General features: G+C 43.4%; 1 protein-coding gene across 3 annotated transcripts in view; it reads left to right on the forward strand.

Moving 5' to 3' along the window:
• Nucleotides 1–25458, forward strand: part of SLC25A22 (solute carrier family 25 member 22) — a 233242-nt gene that overhangs the window by 43355 nt on the left and 164429 nt on the right. For 2 of the 3 annotated variants that reach the window (XM_029582910.1, XM_029582913.1), the window contains exon 2: nucleotides 13228–13343. In XM_029582910.1, the coding sequence (XP_029438770.1) occupies nucleotides 13324–13343 (20 nt within the window). In that variant the 5' untranslated portion in view covers nucleotides 13228–13323. The remainder of the gene's footprint in view (nucleotides 1–13227; nucleotides 13344–25458) is intronic. The other variant, XM_029582914.1, reaches the window with a different exon arrangement.

Consider the following 25458-nt stretch of genomic DNA (forward strand, 5'->3'; position numbering starts at 1 on the left):
CGCACATTTTACTTTCAGAAATTAGCGCCGACCCAAAGGTCGGCGCTAATTTCTTCCGGCACTGGGAAAGTGCACAGAAAAGCAGTAAAAACTGCTGTGCACCCTCCGACTTAATATCATAGTGATATTAAGTCGGAGGTCCCGTAGAGTAAAAAAAGTAAAAAAAAAAAAAAAAAAAATTAAATTAAAAAATTTTGAATTCGGCCCGCGGCTGTCGGGCCGAAAACCAGACGCTCAATTTTGCCGGCATCCGTTTTCCGAACCCTTGGCTGTTGGCGGGCTCGAGAACCAAGGCCGGCAAAATTGAGCGTCGGCTGTCAAACCCTCTGACAGCCGCCACTCCTGTCAAAAAGGAGGCGCTAGGGATGCGCTAGTGTCCCTAGTGCCTCCTTTTACCCGGATCTACCACCGGACCTAATTTAAATACTGAATTGCGTGCACTGGCGAGTGGCCGGTGTGCGCGCTGGGAGAGCAGGCATTCGCCCGCTCTCCCGCAGATTTTACTGTATTGGCCCGGTAGATGGGCTTGGCACCAAGGGACTGTGGTCCGCTTAGGAACGTTCTTGTCAAATCAACTTCCTGTAGCTTTGGGCAATTAGATACGTGCTATGGGCTTTCAGAGATCAGCTGTCCGACAAATTTATCTTGATCCAGAATGACAACCAAGTAGCCATGTGGTATGTCAACAAACAGGGAGTCACGGGATCATAACCTCCTTTGTAAGGAAGCTGTCCAGATCTGGTCTTGGGCCCTGTCCCACAGGATGGTGCTCAGGGCACATGGATCCATAAAGTCTAGAGGACGTGAATGAAGAGTGGGTGGCTCACAGGAATGACGGCTACTACCTGGAGATAATACCCTTATTCAATAAACATACACACGGTTAATGCGACTCCAACATTGCTCTAAGCTTCAATGGCAAGAGGAAATGTGGAAAAAAGGATTTGCATTCACAAAAAAGTGGGGAGTAGCTTGCTTGTTATGGTGGTTACTACCCCAAATCAAATAAGCCTGATACTTTACTTTCAATGCATATCCAGCATAGCTCTCTGCTTCAACGGCAGGGGAGAAAGACTGATACTTCACGCATATCCAGCCTAGCTCTCTGCTTCAATGGCAGGGGTAATGACGAAAAGTGGATCTATATACAGACAACAACCAACAAGGACTGAGTTACATAGTCTGGGTAAACAAATAAGCTTGCTTATTGTGGTGGTTAATACCCCTAACTAATTAAGCTAGATATTTCACTTAGATGCAGTTCCAACACTGCTCTCTACATTAATGGTGGGGGTGGAAGGGAAATGTAACCAAAAGGTTACTAAGAGCCAAGAGAAATAGATAAGTATGCTGGGCAGACTGGATGGGCCGTTTGGTCTTCTTCTGCCGTCATTTCTATGTTTCTATGTTTCTATGTACCTGGCCAGAACAGAGATCCTGATAGTGGATAGGCTGAGTAGAGTCTTCAGATCCCATGAGTGGTCCCTGGATCAGGGGGTAGCAAATCAGATTTTCTGCCTCTGAGGGAGCCCAGATGTAGATCTGTTCGCATCCCTCTGCAACAGGAAGGTGCATCGATTCTGCTCCCTGTACAGGTCAGGCTGCAAACCAGCCTCGGATGCCCTGGCCTCTATTTGGGGTGCAGGCCTTCTGTATGCATGTCTTCTGATTCCCTTAGTGGTGAAGACTCTCTCAAAGCTTTGCAAGGACAGGGCTTCTATGATTCTCCAACCAGCAGTCACCATCCAGAGCAGCCATGCTGGTCTGGTATCGTGTGGGGCCATCTTCTTGCTGGCAGGGAATGGGAACTCCACCAGAATGTCATTTTTATGTGCTAGCATTGTTATCTTGCTGGCGGGGAGTGGGTACCCTGCCAGCATGTCATTTTTATGCACCGGTGTCGCATGTGGCCTTCTCGCTGATGAGGAGTAGGAACCCCTCTAGCATGTCATTTTTATGTGCTGGCGTAGTGTGGGGACTTTTTGCTGGCGGGGAGTGGGAACTCCACCAGCAGATCATTTGTATACACTGGAGTCACGTGGGGCTTTCTTTCTGCTGGCAGGGAGTGGGAAACCGACCAGCACTTCATCAAGAGTGCTGCAGCCACATTTGTCTTCCTTTTTCCTGTCAGTGGAGTGTGGAAACCCAACTGACTTTCATTAAATAAGGCAATGAGGTGGCAACCACAGGGGTATTTTGGGGGAGCACTTTCTGCTGCCTCAAAATTTTGCCACCTGAGGCAGTCGTCTTGCCCAGCCTCATTATAAACCGCCCTTGATAGGAAGGCAGATTTAACCTCTGTGCCAAGGGGACACCTTCCCAGCCTTGGAGAGTGTTTGTCCAGCAGCCCCAGGATGGGTAGACTCAGTCTCAGGGCATGAGCTGTAGACAGGATAACCTGTAAGGCCAGACTAGATGAAAACACTTCAAACACAGTCATGAAAATCCAATGTCCACACCTGACTTGTGTTCCAGTATAATTAATGTTTATTGTAATCCAAATAGAAACAGAAGAACTTTTAAGTTCAAAGCATGGTTCAAACTCTGAATAGATGTAATGGTCATCTTGAATAGATCACCAAGCTCCCAGTGTTACAGAAAGCTCCACTTTGCACTCACGTGAGAAGCAATTCACATCCAGACACATTACAGGAGTAGCATCAGGGTTTACACCTCCAGTCCTTCGGGCTTAGTGTCAGTCCCCAGCCCCGTGATGAAATAACCAGCTGCAATCCCTCCAAGATCTATCCAGCCCTCCAACACAGTTCCTGAGTCTAGATCCATACATAAATATCTTCCCTTCTCAGTGATCACTGTTCAGATTCAGCTTCCAATCCAGTCTCTTGAGACAGTGCACCCCAGTCCGTTGGAGCTTAGTGGTAGTCTCGAACCTGCACTGAAATAACCAACTGCGACCTTCCCCTTAAGTCCAGCCAGCCCACCCAGCGCAATCTCTGTATCCAAATTCCAAGCTTTGTCTTGGTAAGTAAGTTTTGTCTCTTAGGCATTTCTGTTCCACCTCAGGGTACTCCTCTGTTCTCACTTGTAATCCACACTGGCCTTTCCTCTCAGTTCAACCCTAACTGTACGTCCTTGGTAGCACTTTTGGATGAAGCACAAATGTTCTCCTCTACTCCCTTTGTCTTTCCACCCACATTGTAGGCTTTTGGTAGCACTTCTGGATGAAGCATTGCTGTTTCTCCTCTCACCCCTTGCCATGGACCCTCCAGAGTCTCTGATGTCCTGACTCCTCCTTCAGACCACCAGCCCTGAGCCCAGGCAGAGCTCCTCCTTTTATACAACTGCAACTCACTCCACCATTGGCTAATAGTCATATTTGCCACTCAGTACATTGCATACACCTCCAGGGCAGGCCCTGAATCACTCTCTAGAATATTCTGTTTTTTAAGAAATAGGATAAACTTTTTTTTTAACTCTTTATTTATAAACATTTTCTTGGCATACAATCAAAGCAAAAAGCAAAACTATGCACAGATGGCCATCAGTTAGTGTAACAAAAAAGCAGCAAGCAAGCAGTCAGTACAACTAGAGATGCATTTCACCGCAATGCCCACAACGTTACCTGCCCATGCAAATCTATTAAGGCACAGCTGGAGTATAAAACTGATGGTATAATTCCCACACAGCTGTGTATTTATATTGCTCATTCTTTAATGTCCACCGCAGCTTTTCAATGTCTGCAGTCGTCTGTACTTGAATGTGCCAATGGACTATGAAGAGATTACGTATCCAGAAGGTGGCAATAGTTACTCGAGCTGCTAAAAGCAGCTGTCCCATGAGTTTTTTGTGTTTTCTAGGAACTAAGAATCTCTCCCATTTATCCAGTAGACCTGTTAATGGTGCAGTAAAGACAAGATAGCCCAGAATATGGGCAATTTCTTGAATAACTAGTGACCAGAAATTATTTATTTATTTATTTATTTATTTAACCTTTTTTATATCCCGAGGTATAGCTAGCAGCCTTCACTCCGGTTTACAAGTACAACAACCTATTACATTTAAACAGTGAACTTAGAAACTGAAGAACATTCAACTAACTTAATACAAGCAAAAACTTCAAACGATTATAACAAGGGTATATCTGTGATCAACTAAATAATTTATAGCTTAAGACGTTCTGAGTCATAGACTTAGTAGTTCCATTGCATATCCGGTAAAGGTTATATGTATTGGGTCTGTTATGTTATATTGTGTGAGATTAGCCAATACCGCCTTTGAATGTTTGGCTGAATATCCATGTTTTGAGCTCTTTTTTAAATGACTTAATGTTGCTTTGTGAGCTCAAGCGCTCTGGAAGTGAATTCCATAATTTCGGACCGGCGATGGATATGGCTCTGTTCCTTGTGGTGGATAGCTTGGCTAATGGGAGTGATGGTATTTCTAGTTGTAGTTTGCATGCTGTTCTAGTTGTACGTTGCGATCTGTGTATGTGTATGACATTGTCAAGGGCTGTGTTATCTGTTTTGTAAATTGCGTTGTGTAGGACTGTTAGTATTTTGAACTCAATTCTTTTTTCAACTGGAAGCCAGTGTAGACTGTTGAGTACGGGCGTGATGTGTTCTGATTTCTTTTTGCCGGTAAGGACTCTCGCAGTGGCATTCTGAAGTAATTGAAGTGGCTTTAAGGTCACTTTAGGTAAACCTATCAGGAGAGAATTGCAGTAGTCAAGGCTGTAGAAGATGAGAGATTGTAGGACTGTTCTGAAGTCTTGGTGGTGAAGCATCGGTTTTAGGTGTTTAAGTATTTGGAGTTGTGGAAACCTTCCTTTGTTTTTATTGAGATGTGTTTTTTGTAGGATAGTTCATTGTCAATCCAAATACCAAGGTCTTTTACGTTGTCTTTAAGTTGTATGTGGATGGTGTCTATTTGGGGGGATGGGTTGGTTTTGGATCCTGAGTTTTTTTCTTTCGATTAGGATGCATTCAGTTTTGCTCATGTTAAGACATAGTTTTAGGTGATTTAGCATATTTTTGATCGAATCGAGGTGAGAGGCGGCTAGTATCAGTGCATCTTCGGTGGTAGATGTAATTGGAATGAGGAGTTGTATGTCGTCAGCATTTTTCTCCCCGGACAATGCTACCACATATGGATGTAGGTGTCCACTTTTCCACAGCCCCGCCAACACATAATATATTGTGGAGAAAACTTAGAGTAGAACATTGGTGTACGATAACTTCTATGCAATAGTCTAACCATTAGTTCCACTCTCCTCATGCAGAGTGAGCTACGGTGTGCATCTGACCAAATAACTTTCCAAGCTTTAGGGTCTAGATCCATGCCCAAATCTGCATTCCATTTGTCAATCAGTGATTATGCGGTTTCAGATGCAAATTTACTCGGCAGTATCCCCAAGTATATAACAGTAATGCCTTTAGCTAAGGCATCGGGATCATCCATAAAATTCTCTATGCCAATTAACAACTGCAGAAGGGTTGATAGATCTACTAATTTGCCTAAGCCTGTCGGAGCTGCAAGTATCTGGCATGTTTATGTGCAGACAGATCAAACTCTTGGCTCAGCAACTCAAAGATTCAAAATATTCCGTCCTCCAAGAGCTGAGCTAAGCAAAATAAGCCACTAGCTCTTCAGTCCCAAAACACCTGAGAGAACATGTGACTCAAAATACTTGCATTCCTGTATATAGGAGCCAATGGAGAGATACTTTCCCCCCAATCTCTAGGTATTTCAGTATTTGGCTTCACACTTTAAGCATGTAGACCAAAATTGGGCTACGTTTGGTCATTGGTCATCGTCAATGCAGTGGGGAGGACGCATCCATAAATGGTAACATTGCCAAATTTGCAGTATTGGCTTGTAAGCGTTCCAGATGTGACCACAACTCATCTTGATGACTGAACCATACTTTTAAACAGACCAACTGGGCCGTCCAATAGTAAATCTGTAAATTGGGAAGTGCCATGCCTCCCTGCTTTTTGGGAAGTCAAAGCTGACTTAATTTAATTTGCAAGGATAAACCTTTAACCTTTTGTGGAAAAAATACATAATGCACACCCTTAAGGGAAGGGCTACTCACTACCTCCTCCTACTAGCCATCCTCCCTGAGATAAACTTTAGATAATCTCTGTCAATCAGAACATTTTCATTTTAAGGAATAGACTGAAATTTTGCACTCCCCATTAACCATTCACAGAAGATACATAGCTCTAGTAATACTGAGCTACAGTGTAATCTAGTGACTCCATAGGGGTCCAGAAAGCTCCTGGATTTGACAAGTCGCAGTCACCAAAACAATTTGTGGCAGTTGAATCCGCTATCAAAAAGGCCAAATGTTCTAAAACTCACTCATCAATGGCCCCAGGGAGGAATTCTAGAGCCATAGATACTATTGGGAGAAAATTCTTTCAAGGTGCTATGCCCGTGTCCTGCATAGCATTCTACAAGCTCTTTATGGGCCAGTACATGCAGGACATTCTGAAGTAGATGCAGAAGATGGCTGAGCAGCTTTCTCAAAAGCAGCAAGATGCCCTCTAGACACTGGTGGACAAAAGGGAGTGCAAAAAACATGTGATCTGTCCAGTCTTTGATGTTTATAAAATGTCATTAAGAATCTCTGCCATATTGAGGGGGACATGCAGACTTTCTGGGTTGTGAGCCTAGGATCTCCATTTGGAAGTGCAGGAAAGACTCGCTGATATGCATGGGACTGGATGAGGTTCATCCCTGGATAATGAGGGAGCTCAGAGATGTGCTGGCGGGTCCTCTGCAAGATCTGTTCAATAGATCCCTGGAAACAGAAGTGGTGCTGTGAGATTGGAGAAGGCGGTTATGGTCCCTCTTCACAAGGGTGGTAGGAAAGAGGAGGATGGAAACTATCTCAGTGAGGAGAAAATTAATGGAGACTCTACTGAAGGAAAGGATAAGAGAGTGCGAGAAAGCATGGGTGTGTGTAAGAGGGGGAGAGTGCGTGTGTGTGTGGGTGTGTGGATGTAAGAGAGTGGGAGAGAAGAGCGTGTGTGTGTGTGAATGGGAGAGAGAGAGCGTGTGTGTATGAGAGAGAGTGGGAGAGAGCATGTGTGTGTGTGTAAATATGTGTGAATGAACGTATTTGTATATAACAGAGGAGAAAGTTTGTATACAACAACCCCTCTCCCCCTCCTAATCCATGACAGTCTCAGGCCATCTGGAAATCAAACGTTTCTAGGTATGGAGAAAAGAGAATTTTTAAAAATCCTTATTTGCTTTAATTATTGGGTGTTTGGAAAATTAAAAAAAATTATATGCATTTTTAATTATTGGATGTTATTCTATTTGTCAGCTGTTTTGAAATAGTTATTCTTTTTCTAACTATGGTTCTACTATTCTGTCTATGTGATGCCTTTCCTATGCACAATTTGAACAGATAGTTTAACTCAGTCTTTTACTCACAGACAGAGGAGGCCATTTCTTCAATTCCAGACTTTATTAATAGGCAGAAGAAATAGTCATACTGTGCATAAGCAGGAGATAACAGTGACCAGCACAGTCTGGGCCACAGCAATAGAGACAAGTAAAATAAGCATTATTTTGCACGGCTGGCCAGATTAACTGCTGATGCGCATGGACTGACCAAAGCTGATTGAAAATACAAGGAATAGCTCCCAGGCATCCCTACTTCGAAGTTTGAGTGGAATATAGCAGAAGCTGTGAATGTGCAGGCTGACCACCAGTTAATGGTATAATAAAGTGTTCACCATAGAAAAAAACAAGATCCTCAATTCTAATCTACCATTATAACAATAAGCATAAAATATCATATAAGTCCCAATTAAGTGGGACCCAGTGTCTGTGATGTATTCCACAATACAGAAGAAGGCCTAACGTTCGAATCTGCTTATAGGTGTTCTTCTGTTTATTCCCTGCTGGCCAGTTTTAAAAGCGTCCTGCTTCCACAGCAGCTTTTCTGTTGCTGTTGATAATGTTGTGTTCATGTTTTTTATTCTGCATACTTTCCTTGTTTCTTTTTTTTTATTTAAAAGATGAATACAGAACAAAACAATCCCCAAACTGTGAAGTTATATAACCAGAAAAGGAATTTTACACATTAATCCCACCCCCATCACCCTCTCCACTCCCATCCCTCAATCACATCAGATACTTTACAAAAGGGATTGAGAACAGTCGACAGATACCATCCCGAATAACACAAAACTATCACAGGTTAAGCAAGAACACTGCTTTTTTTTTTTTAATTTATCTTCTTTTTAGATAATATACAAATAAACATTTGTATTGGAAATTACAGAGATACAAAATCTTAAGGCAAACTAGCCCATTTTATCACACAAGACCATATATTCCTATTTCAAAAAACCTCTTATTTACATAGGAAATCGAGAGAGAAAAGAAACTTTAAGAGGAGTATATAACTAGAAATCTTTACATATACAGGTGCCCTTAACCACTCCCTTAATTTATATCAACCCCTTAATTTTCATCGGGAGGTCTCCTACCAGCTAAGAAACCCCTTAACTGGTCTGGAAAGAAGAAAATACAGGTATTTCTGGCCAGTTGGATAATGCATTTACAGGGGTAGCGTAGTTTAAAGTCACCCCCTATTGCTATGGTCTCAGATCTCATCTGGAGGAATTCTTTTCTACGTTGTTGCGTAGACTTAGCTAGGTCTGGGTATACACGAACAAAACCCCCACAGTATAACTCATTTATATTTTTTAAATAATTCTTCATAATCAGAGAGACAGCTGTTTCATCAAAGAAGGAAACAAAAAGCACAGCACGATGCATAATTTCTACATTTGAATTTTCTAGGTAATTAGTCAGATTTTGGAAATCTGATCCTTGAGCAGGAAATACTGAAGGGGTGCTGCTTCTTTTAGGCAAGAAAAAAAGTTTCTTTGTAGCTGGTATCTCTTCCTGAGGAATCTTTAAAACCTCCAAGGCATACTTCTTAAAGGATAACAAAGGTATTTCCCCCAATACAATGGGAAAATTTAAAAATCTTAGATTTAAATGCCTCATATAGTTTTCAATTGACTCTAGTCTTCTTAACGATGAAATTCTTTCTAAAAGCATTGTGACATTCGCATTTTGGAGGCTTTTTATGTCGTCATTAATTTTCTTTAAAGAATTATCCTGTTCATCAAATCTTTGGTATGTGTTCCCTTCCAATACCCCTACTTTAGTGGCTATATCATCCAGTTTCAGGGTTTGATTATCTAGTTTTGAAGACATCCTCACCATGAATTCCCAGATATTATCGAGAGTAATGATCGCTGGTTTAGTTAATTGCCGGGGAAGGTTCTTACCCCAAGACCGGCTACTTCACCAAGCTCTCCCGTTGTTCTAGGGGGTGTCTGCTGTCATCTCTCCTTCTCTCGGCACTTCAGACACTCGAGATTTCAGAGTACCTCCTACCTCTCCAACCGCTCGGTAGGCGTCTGGGCCACCCAGTAGATTTCGCCCAATGATGTCATCGGAATGCGCCTCTACTCCTCCGTCGACTGTTGGGGGCAAAGTTCTCATCAGTGTTCTGGGGTCCGGAGGGCTCAATGAAAGTTCCCCAGGAGAGTAAGGCTCTCTCCTCTCGCCTGCTCTCCAGCGGGGATAGACGCCCTCAATTGCAGTGGTTGGAGGGCGGAAGCAATGTCCTGGGCGGGTGGAAAAACCCGGACTTTGCCTTTTCTCTTATGAGGCATTTTAAATATTGAAGAAATATCGCTATATAGCTTTTAAACAAGATCTTGGATCCGGAGTAAACGAAGGTACACCCTCTCAGGGTGCCATCTTGTTTTCTCTCAAGAACACTGCTTTTAAGAGAGATGCTGTGGAAGCAGGATGCGTTTAAAACTGGCCAGCAGGGAATAAACAGAAGAACACCTGTGGAGAAAGCACAATAATTATGACTGTTTTATAGTTTTTTATAAACTGTTTTATGAGGAATCTAGCACTGATTACAGAGTCTGGCTTGTTGCGCTTCCAGTTCAGCTGTTGCCTGCACTTTTCTATTTATAATTTATGGTCTTTTTATTCTGCATTAGTCTGTGTTCTGCATGTGTGACCGAAGTGAGGTATTCTGCTAGTGTGTACTTTAGGAATCTGTAGCAGCCTGGTTTATTCTGTTTTCCTAAATAGAGGTGTATTGTTATTTTTAGGCCTTGTGTAATCTTTGCAGTGTTGCCTTTTCATTGGTAGGATTGTTACTGTTTGAGTGCTGGCAGTTAGTGCTGTTTTGGTATGGGAGATTTACTATATTATAACTGTAATGCCATTTACGCATGGCTTTCTAAGGACCATACTCACATTCAACACAAGTTGCAGAAGGTCTGATAATATGTAGGTTCCAAATGTCTATTTTTGCAGGGTTTTCTAGTTGCTACCATAGCAGTGCATGTAAATATAATGTACATGATGTGATCTTTTTATCTCAGAAGATTGTACCTTGAGTGTCCTTTCTCATGTAAAACCTGTTATAAACGCATCATTTTTAATTGTGTGGGGAGACAACCATGAGGCGGGAGGGTGCAAGGCTATAAGGTTTGCCTAGGATGTCTGATACCTTTGCACCGGCCCTGATTGGGGAGCTACACACAGGCAGAGAGAGGAAACGGAGACAGCAGGAGACTGGGGGCCTCTCTGATACTGTATATTCCCCAAATGGTGGAGCACAGCAGAGTTTGACTGCGTTTACTGGCCCCTGAATGGGAAAATGCCATTTGCCTCCCAAGCAACTGACATATGTGCTTCCCACCCTCCTCCGACAACACACACGTCCTGCTGGAGCAACTCACCCCATCCACCCCCATGACAACTGATCTCTCACCCTCCCCCCTGCCTGGCAAGCCCAGAGTGGTAATCATTCCCATGCACAATTTCAGAGATACTATCCGAGTTATGGAGAGAGCTGGAATATGAGAATTCAGGCGTCTACCTATTCCAGGACTTCTCTGCAGAGTCTGCAGTCCTTGACCTACTCCTTCTCCCTCCCCTCCGAAGACCTAGCTGCTGTAGCAGTAGTAGGTCCCATCCAGGTTCATCCCTCAGAGGCTCAGGGACTCAACAGCTGGTAGCAATTTCAATGCAGATGGCCTGCAACCCCCTGCGCCTTTAAGGGGGCAGATTTAGACAGGAAACAACGTTGTCATTGTATTCTCTGTCTCGTACTGCACCAGCCTTCGCCGCCACCTCCTAACTGACCGGACCACTGGGAATTAGGCCACTGGGTCGGAGTTTGGGCTGCCCCAGCAGGAGTGTGGAAAATGACTTGCCAAAATGGGAGTCTCCCACTGATTGTAGCAGACTTGGCAGGTCTGAATAAGTGACCACAAATCAGAACTAGAAATATCCAGATGAGAACTGAAATAGAAAAATGGAAACCTCAGGAAGCCAGGCTCTTCACGCAATGCAACACAAGAGAACTAGAAACAGAAATGCATCTCGTCTCTCATTGTGCAGTAAACAAAGCTGCATATTCCCAGAGCAGACAGGGAAAATCAAAGAATTCCCATGAAAGACGCATGAGAAACTCCGCAGAATCCTGGGGGAGAGAGGAGAAACTGCAGCTATAGCAGCAAAATATGTTATCCTGCCACCAGGTCAGAAATGGAACTTGATACAGGACCAGTGAATATCGCCAGAACCCGGAAGTTGTCTTGGCTATTGTTCTTTCTCTACCTTTTACTGTTATTATGTTCTTTAACCATGAGAGGGCAACTTTCTAACCCTTTTGTGCAGTTAAACACTCTTAACTTGCACAAGAAGGATGGCTGAGATGCTATGGATGAAAATACCTGCGCTGGCACAGCATAGCTACTTCTACTCATGGCAAAAAACAGAGGTGGGGTTAGGTTGGGGGAAGGGATTTCCACTTGCACTTTCTGCAGGTACAAACATAGGTGGCTACTAAGTCCCTGCCGTGCACCACCAGCCTGATTTTCAAAGGGAAACCCAGCACGAAGGGGGTCCCTTTGAATATTTTCTTCCACAGTCCTGCAGCCTCCATGAGCTGACTCAAAATTGTCCTTTTTATATATGAATTCAGCAACACATGTACAAACCATCATGTTAATAAAGTTTCTTGAATCAAAATCTAGGATTGTACACTCAGAGGAATGCTGATTGTCAGTGATAAAGAACCAGTGGTGAACACAGCACTGTACACTTAGCATGATGATTATTCAGAAAGTTCATCACTGTACACAGAGTGATTATTATACATAAAGCACTATCAATGTACATAGCACTGTACAGTTACTGAAGGATGTCAGTCTCAGAGGAATGATTATTATTTATTTATTTATTTATTTATTTATTTATTTAACAGCTTTTAATATACCAGGGTTCGTGCGGGCACATCACGCCGGTTTACAATAAACTTGAGACAGGAGGAAAATTACAATAAACAGGGTGCGGGGGAGGGAGCAGGCGAGAAAGGGGGGCAGGAGTGAGGGGTATAGATAGATAAAGTAGGGTCAGCATACATAGCATTGGGCAGTCTCAGAGTGATTATTTACCAAATGCCATCAATGTACAGAGTGCTGTATACTCACATAGCAAGTGATTGTTATCGATATAGCACTGTTCGTGTGCACAGCACTGTGCAGATTTGGAAGGATGACTATTAATAATAGAGAGTTGATAATTGCCCACTTTGAATATCTCTTATGTTAAGAAAGTTTAAGAGAAAAATAGAAAGAGAAGGGATTAGATCCTCCGGGCCTGATTTATTCAGGGTTTTTGCTTTTTCTGGGCCTATGGGAAAAGCATTTGATAATTTGGGCCCTAAACAAGCCATGCTAATTACTCTCTGATGAGACTTGGCTGAGAATGATGGGTCCCTGATGAGAGCTGGATGAGAGAGGCTGAGTATTATGGCTCACCTATGAGAGCAGAGGACTACAGAGCGACTGTGCCTGATGGTCCCTGATGATAAGGAAAGCAGCTGAGTGATGAGTCCCTGATAAGAAATAAATGGAAAGGTGTAATGCAAGAAGTTGTATGATGGCTTCTTGATGAGATCCATACAGTGCATAATGGCTTCCTGATGAGAACTGGATGTGGAGGGGGTAAGGCAAGATGCTTTCAGTGATGACTCTCTGATAAAAACTGGAAAGGTGGCATGATAGCTCCCTGATGAGCGCCAGAGGAGAAAGGCCACGCAGAGCAATGAGATGCATTCTTTATATATATCATGTAATTTCAATGTGACTCATGCCTTTCTTCTTTGTTGTTTTGTTTTTCCCTCCTATTTAGCAGCAGTTTGAGTCAGACCTGGAGAGAAAGCGGCTGCAGGTGGTCAGTGAGGGTCAGAGGAGTTCTCTCTTCCTATTCACAGCGCTTTGGAATTAAATGGCAGAAAAACAAATAAGGTAAAACCCGAGTTTCATGCACTTTCTTCTCTCTGGATCCCCCACCCATCTCTTAACAGATCCACATCACCTGGGCTCGCCCAAGCTCATCCCACCGTGTCCTGTTGTATCCCTCCTCCCATGCCCCCTGTGCAGACTCGCCCTGCTCCCTTCTGCTCACTCGCTGGCCCTCTTGTTATTCATCTCCCTGCCCAGACTCACCCTGTCCCCACCGCTGTTGTCCCCTCCTACCCCTTCCCAGCCCCACTGAGTCCTACTGCTGCATCCTTTCCCCAGCATCACCTTACGTCTGTAGAACTGGACGGGCTTTATGTCTGCTAATTACCCCCCAAAGTAGAGGGTGAGGGTAGAGGCTGATGTCATCTTGTACTTTGTCCCCTTCCTCCCAAACCTCTTGAGTCCTGCTCCCCATGCACCTTCCCCCTGCCTGACCTCTTGACTTCCTTGCTCCTTCTGTTTCCTGGCTTCCACATCCCCTCTCTCTCACCGTGGACATCCTGATTCCCGCTTCCTCCTCCATCTGGACTGACCTCTCATGAGCCCCTGAACGCAGCAGCATTGGGCCTGGGGATGATGGCAGTAGACAGTGTGGGGCCTTGCTGAGCCAGGAGCAGGTGGGATGTGTGAGTCTTTCTGGCCTCAGCGAGTCCTGCTTCTTACCATCGCGGCTGGATCTGTGCCGGGCTTTGGGAGCCATGGGGGTCTGTTTTGTTGAACATGGAGGGGCCTGGCCTTTCCACTTTTAAAAAGGGCTCAGTGACACAGTGGCAAGTATTGCACACTGCCAGCAAACAGAGCCACCCAGCAAACCTGAAGAGATAGCAGAAGGTTGGTGGACACGTTTGCCTCATGGCGATGGTTAGATGGAGTGGGATGATGAGAGGGTGTAGCAGTAGTAGCAGCAGCGTTGAGCAAGAAGACTGCCTCCACTGCAATGAACGGATGCCCCACAGGGGAGATGTACAACTCCCTACCCTGCTGGTTCTCCAGAACTACTGTCAGGGGTGCAAGAACCTCTAAAGCACATGGCTGAGAGGGAATTGCCTTGATTCACTCCCTCCTAGACATAGCCCTGTTGGCTCCTCACTAGGCCTCGCCTGGGTACTTCTTCCTGGTGACCCGGATCGGTCACTGTCAGACACAGGATGCTGGACTCAAGGACCCATTGGTCCAACCCAGCATGGAACGTCTTATGTTAGGGAGGGCCTCGGAAAGGCAATGGTGCTCAGCTCCAGGAAGACACTTTTCGTTTAGCTTGTATTGGTTGATTAGTTTATGTGGTTGAAGTTTATAATCCTAGTAAATCTGTGCATATCTCAACAAGAACGATAATTCTCTTTAATTGCTGACATGCTGCTGTCTGTGTCAGTAGCACTGCAGCATTCATAAGTGCTAGACGTGTTTCGAGACCGAGGCATTGAATGATGAGACCTGAGTTTAGGACATCTCACTGCTACTGACACCCTGTGACCTTGAGCAAGTTACGTAGGGCCCATGTACTAAACGTTTTCGCCCATTCTCTGTCAATGGGGAAAATGATTAGTACCTACAGCTATTTATGCCCCTGTGCTTCTGAGCAGTTGAAAAGATCTTTGTCTTAATCTGGTTTTCCAGGTAAACAAATTAATTTTTTCATCTATTTTTCTACTGCTGCTGTGCAGAATCATATTGTGGAATGTAAGCCCTAAAACTTAATTTAATAAATATTAGGGATGTGCGTTTGTTGGGCCATCTGTTTCGTGGTTACACGTGTACCTCGTGGATTTATGGGACGCACGTAAGAATGGATGGAACATGCGTCACTTGTTAATAAAATCTGCGCGTACCATCCGTTCTTACACGCATACTATAAATCAGCGAGTCAAACGAGTACCCATGAAACGAATGGCTCAATGAATACACATTCCTAATAAATATCAAATCTACCTTATTTGGGTTAAGCTGTAATGGAATACATAAAATTTAAAAATTTCAAGCCTTTTAGCTAGATTAGGACAAAAAAAAGTTTTAAAGTCAAATATATGTTTTTATTTTTTGTAATTCTGAATCCTTTGAACGGATTGTTTTGTAATTTGGCATGCTGACAGAAAAAAAGAATTGCTAATGTGTGCACCAAATTTCTGGAAAAACACATTTTTTTGCTGCTGACCCCATGGGTCAGGCCTCAGTGGTGTGTGCTTTGGCCTGGTGGAACTATGTGTTGGGGTCAGCCAGATCTGGGTACCCATTGGCACAGGGTTTGTTGGGGCCAGTCAGACTTGAGGGTGCTGCAGCACAGAGTCCGTGGATTAACCTGGCCTGCATGTGCCGTGCAGTTGGTGCTCTTGGGAGCAGGGAGAAACAGAAGATGTCTGCTGCTGTTTTATCAACTTCCACTGGTGAGCAAATAGCATTGAGGATTAGGGTTGCCAACTGCCCGGTTTGGGACCGGACAGCCAGGTTTTCAGACGTGCTGTGCAGTATCCGGTCAGAAATAGGGTTGCTGAACGGATCCAGATTTTCAGGGCAGGTTGATCCAGTCCTGCTTTTAGTTACCTGTATGCAGGTACATATAGTCTTGCTTTTCTTAGGGAATGCAATCAGAATAAATCCCAGGACTGAATCAACCTGTCCTGAAAATCTGGAGCCAGTTGGTAATCCTAGTCAGAAGTACTGACCGGACGCTGAAAATCCAGATTTTGCAGGAGGCTCTTCCTCTCTCCCCCAGCTTCCTGGTTACAGAGAGAGAAAGGCAAGGCTGAGAGCTGGCTGTGATTGGATGGCATGAGCAGTGCCCAGCACAGCCCTTGGTTCCCAGTGGCTCCACAGATCTCTGCAGTAGTAGCCCTTTGGCTCCCAACCCCCTCCCTCACTGCCCTTTCAGCCAAGACCCGAGAGAGGGGCTGCAGAGAGATACAGGCACAGAAGAGGGGTAGGTGGAGAAACAGACAGACAGAGGTACGGTGGCGGGGGGGGGGGGGGGGAAATGACACACAAATGGGGGAGTATGGGAGGGAATAAGGGGGCATGGAGGGAAGGAATGGGTCAAAGGGAGGAAAGGATATATATATATATATATATTTATATGGGGAGCATGGGCGGGGAAACACATAGCATGGAGAGAAGGAGGGGGTCACTGGGAAGGGGAGAGACAGAGGAGGCATGAAAGATGGGTGAGAGATAGAGGAGGGAAGGGAGAGACCAAAGAGGCACAAAGTAGAGAGGGAGAGGAACATGGGAAGCAGAGAGAGAAAGAGGAGAGCACTGGGAAGGAGAAGGGCAGAAGGTGAGGGCATGGGGAGGTAGGGGGCTAGAAACAGGAGAGAAGCACAAGCGAGGGGGCATAACAAGAGGCAGGTGGCACAGGAGGGAGAGAACCAGCTGGGAATAGGGAAAGCCGGCTGAGAGCATCTGCAGAAGGATGAGTGGGATGAGGTGATGGAAGGAAGGTGTGGGGATAAAATGTAAAAATAATGAGAAGAGGGAAGTGATGAATGGGAGAGAAGAGAGATGGGGGAAGTGGCATGGAGAGGGGGGAGCTAGAGAAAGGAGGAAAGTCATAGAAGAGAAAACAGGGGAAAAAGTCAAGAAAAGCCAAAAGATGAAAGTAGAGGAGAGCGAACAGGATGAGATGGAGGAAGAGTAGAAGGGTCTTATTTGACATTCATTATCTGATTTCATGAGTGAAAAGTTGGGAATGATTTTGTGTGTCTTTTTAATGTCTGGCACTTGATATTGGCAGTGGTCTATTCGTTTTAGCTTTTATGTCCTATCATTTGGGAGGGGGAGTATTGCCACACTAACTTTTTTTGATTTCCCTCCAGCCCTGTCTCCCAGAAATCTATAATCCAACCTTGGGCTGTCTGAGGAGGGGAGATAGGGAATTAGAGGGAGAGAAAAGCTGGAGAGAAAAGCTGTATGAGGAGGGGAAATAGGGAATTAGAGGGAGAGAGGAGGCTCAGTGTGTGTGTGTAAGTGTGCATTAGAGATGCTGTGGTTGATGAGTTTATGAGGATAATGGAAATAATTACAATTTATAAAACAAAGTATATGGTGGGGATGCTTGAAAACCATTGACAACTGACAGCAGTCTGTCAGTCCCCAGTCCTCAAGTTTGGTGGAGTGTCCAGTTGTGGTCCATGGAAAAGTTGGCCATCCTATTAAGGGGGTGAGCCTCCAGTGCTTGGGTTGGTAAGTGTTGCTTGAGCCAGCCAGCCAGCCAGTCTTTGAGGTTGGGGATAATCAGTGACTGCTGAGGGTGAAAATGTAGCACACCGAGCAAGTGAAGATTGTGATTTGCCACCGAAGGGCTGTTCTAATTGTATCTCTATAAATAAAAAAATCTCTGGCAGTAAGACAGATAACAGCAGAGCCATGGGGCTTCGGATTTGCTGCCCTGCCAAAAGTTGATCAGGCCATGGTCCTGGTGGCCCATCCCATTCCACTGCCTGTGGCCCGGATTTAATAAAAGGTGCACACCATGCATTAAAAAAAACTCAGTGTAAACATAAGAAATATATATTAGATAAAAAAAAAAAAAGAAATGAGATATAGAAACAAACTAACAAGAAAGCTGATATTTTCAGGTATCTGCTGGGATTTTAAAAAAATATATTTTTATTAAGGAATAAAATATCACAGTAAAGACATAATGAATTCCAAATGCAACAGTTCCAACTTTTTTCCTTTTTTCTCCCATTCCTTTGTACAAATGACAGGGATTAATTTTAATTAACATTTGATGACCACCAAATGCAACCTGATATCTCAAAGAACAAAGTCACTTTAGAGAAAGGACCCAGTATATAAAGTATCTCGGGAACTAGGCAGGTCATTGCATATTCAAAAGGGAGTTACTCAATCACAATCAAAAGGGAAATCGCAATTGTACTACTTTAGGAAAACACTGTACAGAAGAGTTCCAAGTTTCCTTAAAAAGCAGTTTGGTATGCTTCTCTGATTTTCGGTAGCTTGACCAGAATTCCAGCTGAAGCAAGTCTGTCATATGTGGCTTAGGTTGGATCCAGTGTTAGTAAAATATACTTTTTTGCCACTAAATATGCTTTTAGCAACATTTTATATCGTTTTCCTGCATAAACCACTTCTCCTTCATATCTCAATATGCAAAATGGACCTGGCCATATTAGCGTTTTCCAGTGCCACAAACGAAATTCTTGCCTTATACTTTTCCACAGCCTCTGAATGTGAAGACGCTCGCATAAACAGTGGAGAAGTGTAGCCTTCAACACTCCTCATTTCAGCCAAGCACTAGTTTGAATTAAGCCTATTTTATGGGCACGCACCAGGGTGAATATAGATCTATGGAAAATCCGCAATTGCAATTCACGAAGATTTACATTTATCGTCACTGTGTAAATCAAGAAGTGGCAATCTCTTCAAATCATCAACATCCAAGTCTATTCCTAGGTCTTTTTGCTACATATCGGCTAAAGCTTTAAAAATTGGATATTCTTCTCTTAATTGTTAAAAGCTGTATAGTTGATAAAGGGATCCTTTATGTGACCCAAATATTTTGACCAAAGCATTAAATGAAGGGTTGGATAATGGGGCTCCATCTTGCATTGTATTTTTTTTTTTTAAATATGCTTGTACTGTATCTGCCCACATAAATGGAAAAGATCCTTTGCAAACCTAAATGCTCCTGACAGTAAGCATAAGAATGCAAAGTATCATTGCTTTTATCTAAGAATTCCTCCATATTCCACAGTAGAGATATTTTTAGTATATGTGACATTGGTAGCATATTAGTTAGAAATTTAGGATTACCACTCAGTGGCAAAAAATGTGAGATTGAGACCAACAGTGCCATTTGTTTCCTTCCTCTTCTAATCGAATCCACTAGCAACGACAGTTGACACACAGAGTGCAACTCTTCCTTGGAGGCATGGAGGACATAGTTTACGTTTAAAGGTTCACAAATTGCTCTTTCCAACTGGAAATCTGTGTAATCGTATTGTTAAGAATATAAGAACATAAGAAATTGCCATGCTGGGTCAGACCAAGGGTCCATCAAGCCCAGCATCCTGTTTCCAACAGAGGCCAAACCAGGCCACAAGAACCTGGCAAGTACCCAAACACCAAGAACATCCCATGCTACTGATGCAATTAATAGCAGTGGCTATTCCCTAACTTGATTAATAGTAGTTAATGGACTTCTCCTCCAAGAACTTATCAAAACCTTTTTTGAACCCAGCTACACTAACCACATCCTCTGGCAAAAAATTCCAGAGCTTAATTGTACGTTGAGTGAAAGAATTTTCCACGATTCGTCTTAAATGTGCTTCTTGCTAACTTCATGGAATGCCCCTAGTCCTTCTATTATCTGAAAGTGTAAATAACTGATTCACATCTACTCGTTCAAGACCTCTCATGATTTTAAACACCTCTATCATATCCCCCCTCAGCCGTCTCTTCTCCAAGCTGAACAGCCCTAACCTCTTGAGCCTTTCTTCATAGGAGCTGTTCCATCCCCTTTATCATTTTGGTTACCCTTCTCTGTACCTTCTCCATCGCAACTATATCTTTTTTGAGATGTGGCAACCAGAATTGTACTCAGTATTTAAGGTGCGGTCTCACCATGGAGCGAAACAGAGGCATTATGACATTTTCCGTTTTATTGACCGTTCCCTTCCTAATAATTCATAACATTCAGCAAGAACAGGTGCTCAGAGTAAGGATAGCGCAGTCGGCGCCTGAGCACAACGGGGTAAGGCCCCTTCTATTTTGCACCTACATCTGAGGGCCCCCGCTCCGACCAAGTGACCATCTACAGCTCACTGCCCCATCGGGCACAGCTCCCTCACCTCAGTCAGACACCGCCTACAGGCCACAGCTGAGCAACAACCTCTACCTCACCGGCTGTCTTCACCACTCCCTCAGCAACAGCCCCTACCTTACCCTCCGCTCTCAACTGCATCTCCTCCACAAAGATGCACATATTCACTATCCCTATTATCAGCAAACAACGCATAATTCAAGCTAAACCTGCCTCGCCTCCCGGCATCCGTCAACAAAGGCTGGTTCCAGTAATGATCTCTCCTGTTGCTCGATTTCTGGGCCTCTCTCTATTCTCTCTTACCCTCTTTAATGCACAGTCTCTTACGAAGTCTCACATCCTAAATGACTATCTTACAGAAATCAAGCCAGACATCTGTGCAATCACAGAAACATGGCTGAAACCCACAAATACAGTACTAACGAATCAACTTCCCACCCAGCATTATGACCTTTTCTCAATCCCCAGACTCAAAAAAAGGGGTGGAGGGCTTCTATTAGCGGCAAAAAAAGGACTAGGCCTAACCATACAACAATCTAATACAACAACCAACCTCGAACTCTCTTTCTTCAAATCCGATCACCTACAAATTGATCTAATCTATGCCCCGCCTGGAACCCTATGTGCATGATATTGCATTGGCCCCATACTCTCAAACACTTCTACTCAAAGTATTAGGGACCTCCTCTATAAGATTTGTAAAAGAGGACATCACCATCTGGCCCTGGTGTCTTAAAAAAAGGTAATAATTTGCTTGCTGTCATGAAGTCAACACTAAGGTCTATTCAATTTGTCCAAATCCTCAACATAAACTTGAGGCAGAACCATATCTCTCAAAAAAACATTCCATTAGGGTCCTGTCTATCCCAGATCCCATATACAGTATAATTCAGAGGAGTAATTTAGAAACCTAAGCCCACCATGCTTATTTTTAATTGAGGGAATAAATTTTGACTGTGCTTGACTCTTGACTAAGTTGGCTAGCAATTTACCCAGTTTGTTTCCATATTGGAAAAATGTATGTTTCACATGTTGGAGAGTTATAAAAGCCCTTTAATTGAGCAAGTGATTGAGTGTTACTTGTATTGTTTTAAACTCTTCTAAAGCCTGCTTATCAGGGCTGGTTAGTAAGTTTCTTCTACAGGTTTTCAGTTGAGTTTCCATTTTTAAGATATCTGAATGAAGTTTCTTTTGTTTATACTTCACAAAACTAATTATTTCTCTGTGAGAACCGCCTTGGTGGTCTCCCAAAACAAGATGGGATTTTCCATATGTTGAGCATTTAAGAAGCAAATTCCAACCATTTTGCTTTTAAAAAATCAGGGAAGTCTTGGTCGTTAACCCAACAAGGAGGCATTTTCCACTGTGAACATTCTGTCTCCGTATCTGCTGTCACCATAACACACAAGACTGGACAGTGATCTGAGATTACTAATGAGACCCACCTTTTTGAAACCGCTTTTAAATCATATGCCTAATTGTCTGTTTTTAGTCTTGACTAACTTTCTTTTCTTTTAACCAAGTCTCTTGTCCTGTATGTTTGTCTTATTAGACTATAAGCTCTATTGAGCAGGGACGTTTTGTATGTTTGTACAGTGCTGTGTGTAGCACTATAGAAATGTTAAGTAGTAGTAGTAAAATCTTTTGCAAAAGGATTGAGAGTTCTTCATAGATCAAGCAGTTTAAGATGATTACATAAGAAATTTATTCTTTTCTGATCACTCAAGGGTGAGATTCATAAGCTTAGTTGTCTATCCCAAATTGACACTACAATGCAATTAGAGTCACCACCATTATATTCCCCCATTTCAAGAATATTTAAATAGTAAAAAATGTGTGATCATATTTAATAAGTGCATATGCAATACTAGAGTAACAGAATTTCCCAGAAGCTCCCCCAAACGTATAAGATATCCCTGAGTCTACCTTTGACTTAAATCATCTTAAATGAACCGTTTTTGTGAAACAGAATCCCTGACCCCCAAAACTCTTTGTGGTGCCTTCAGCAGAGTAAATTTGGGATAACCCACTGTTTCCAAAGCTTTTTATGCTCCTTTTATGTTATGTGAGTTTCCTGCAGGAACGCAACATTAGCGTGCAAATGGTTTACATGGCTTAAAACGTTTTCCCTCTTGACTGGGGTTCCCAAACCCGCCATAATCCATGTGTCATTTCATATTTACTGTGACATGTTTAAAGAGATACCGGAGGGTACTGGATGTCCCACCATGAGTGACCAGCTCCTCTGATCCATAAATGAGATGTTAGAATCATAAATAACAAAGAAAAACTCCATCATGTATAAGGCCATTTAGAATAGCAATCATATGTTACATCCATGTCATAGAAACTAGAAATGATGGCAGAAGAAGACCAAATGGCCCATCCAGTCTGCCCAGCAAGCTTTCACACTTGTTTTTTTTCCTCATACTTATCTGTTACACTTGGCCCTTAGTAACCTTTGGTTCTATTTCCCTTCCACCCCGGCCATTAATGTAGAGAGCAGTGCTGGAGCTGCATCTAAGTGAAATATCTAGCTTAATTAGTTAGGGGTAGTAACCGCCGCAATAAGCAAGCTACCCCCAGGCTTATTTGTTTACCCAAGCAGAGAACTATGCTGGATATCATTGAAAGTGAAGAATCAGGCTTATTTGGTTTGGGGTAGTAACCGCTGTAACAAGCAAGCTACTCCCCGCGTTTTTTGTGAATGCAAATCCTTTTTTCCATGTTTCCTCTTGCCGTTGAAGCTTAGAGCAATGTTGGAGTCGCATTAACCGTGTGTATGTTTATTGAATAAGGATATTAATCTCCAGGTAGTAGCCGTCATTCCCACGAGCCACCCACTCTTCAGTCACAATGTCACATGTCAAATTTACATGTCAAGCCAGCGCTAGCTTTTTTGCTGCCCTGTGCGAAAAATTACTGTGCTGCGCCCCCCCACGATTCATTCAGTGTCTGACCCGGGCCATCAAATAAAGCCCAGCTCTGTCCTGCAATCTATATTTATAAAAACTGACACGCCCCCCCCCCCCCCCCAAAGGGTATTAGGTACCCTAGGCAAGCCTTACAATCTTGCACACATGCCACACTCCCCCCCCCCACACACACACACGCACTCCCACACCCTTTACAGACCCACACAATTAAATTATGCATTTATAATAAATCTTACATAAAACGAACATTCAAAAGTACAGTCTGCTGAGGCAAAAATATCACTTACCACATGCAAATTATATTTACATGCACTGCTGTGTTGTCAACCAGAAAACTCTGCAAACAAGACACTTGGAGCTCCTGTGGAATTAGACTTTTTGTAATGCATGTTGGGTGCGAGCCATGAACAAACAGAAGGACTTCAAAGGGGCGTGGGATAAACACTGTGGATCCATAAAGTCAAGAGGCCGCCAATGAAGAGTGGGTGACTCGCCAGAATGATGGCTACTGCCTGGAGACAATACCCTTATTAAATAAACATACACATGGTTACTGCGACTCCAACATCCGTCTAAGCTACAACAACAAGAGAAAATGTGGAAAAAAGGATTCACACTCACAAAGAGGGGAGTAGCTGGCTTGTTACGGCGGTTACTACCCCAAATCAAATAAGCCTGATACTTCACTTTCAATGCATATACAGCATAGTTCTCTGCTTCAACGGCAGGGGAGAAGAAAAACTGATACTTCACACATCCAGCAGAGCTCTCTGCTTCAACGGCAGGGGAGAAGAAAAGAGGGTTCGCACTCACAAAGCTGGGAGTAGCTGGCTTGTTACGGCGGTTACTACCCCAAACCAAATGTGCCTGATACTTCACTTTCGATGCATATCCAGCATGGCTCTCTGCTTCAACAGCATGGGAGAAGACTGATACTTCACGCATATCCAGCATAGCTCTCTGCTTCAACGGCAGGGGAGAAAAAAAGAAAACTGATACTTCACGCATATCCAGCATAGCTCCCTGCTTCAACGGCAGGGGAGAAGAAAAACAACCAATAAGGGCTGTATGACATAGTCTGGGTAAAACAAATAAGCATGGGTGTAGCTTGCTTATTGCGGCGGCTACTACCCCTAACTAATCAAGCTAGATATTTCACTTGGATGCAGCTCCATCACTGCTCTCTACATTAAAGCTGGGGGTGGAAGGGAAATAGAACCAAGAGCTAAGAGAAACAGATAAGTATGAGAGAAAAAATGTGTGAAGCTTGCTGGGCAGACTGGATGGGCCATTTGGTCTTCTTCTGCCGTCATTTCTATGTTTCTATAATATAGTAAACCTCCCATACCAAAACAACCCTAACTTTATCTATGAAAAGGCAGCACTGCACATATTACACCAGGCCCTAGAACACCAATACAACTCTTATTAGGAAACCAGGTTGCTGTAGATGCCCACATAGAAATTGCATGCCAGCAAAATACCTCCCCTCGGTCACACATGCAGAACACAGAGAGACCCTGACCAAATACAGAATAAGGAGATCAGAAAGCATAAACAGGAACGTGCTGAGAAGAAATGAACTGCTGCTCCTAACATGTCTGACATGTCAGACTTAGAAGCCTCCATCTTGCTGGTGCTGTCAGGGGCTTTAGGCTTCTCCTTGTCTTTTTTGGATGGATTTCGTAGCCATCTCTTCTCCAGTTTGGAAAACAAATCTGTCCATACAGTTCTGACATAAAAATATCAAACTGAGATCGCAAGTATTTGGAGGAGATGGGTAAAAATGCTCTTTGTGGGTGGGTGTGTGTGTGTGTTGGGGGGGAGGGCACAGAGAATTCAGTGAAAAGGTGACTCACTGGGTCCACCACATCCTCCCGGGATTGTTGCTTTTAATTGAATGATTTGGATGAGACTTCCAAGCCGAGCCTCTGTCACTGCAGTGTCCTCAGAAACATACATTCTCAAGCTGTGCATAATTTAAATCAGTTTTGCTTTTTTTTCCAAAGAGTTTTACAAAAAACGTGTGAACTATATAAGCATGAATTAACATGCATTAGATTCTGTACAAATGTTTGCTCTAAATTTGGACTGAACTAGAAAGTATAAACACCCCAGGGACGTGGTAGAGCAGAAGTGAATGCTGCAGGATATTATTGTTAGTTTGTTTGTTTTATTTATTCATTTGTTTTAATGTTTTATGTTGTAATCCGCCCAGTACAGTTTTTCTGCTATGGGCAGAAATAAAGTTTTATAAGCAAATAAATAAATAACTAAAATGTCTTTAGGCAGTAAGAACATAAGAACATAAGAAAATGCCATACTGGGTCAGACCAAGGGTCCATCAAGCCCAGCATCCTGTTTCCAACAGTGGCCAATCCAGGCCATAAGAACCTGGCAAGCA

The sequence above is a fragment of the Rhinatrema bivittatum genome, chromosome 17, assembly GCF_901001135.1.
Source record: "Rhinatrema bivittatum chromosome 17, aRhiBiv1.1, whole genome shotgun sequence".
Taxonomy (NCBI): Eukaryota; Metazoa; Chordata; class Amphibia; order Gymnophiona; family Rhinatrematidae; genus Rhinatrema; species Rhinatrema bivittatum.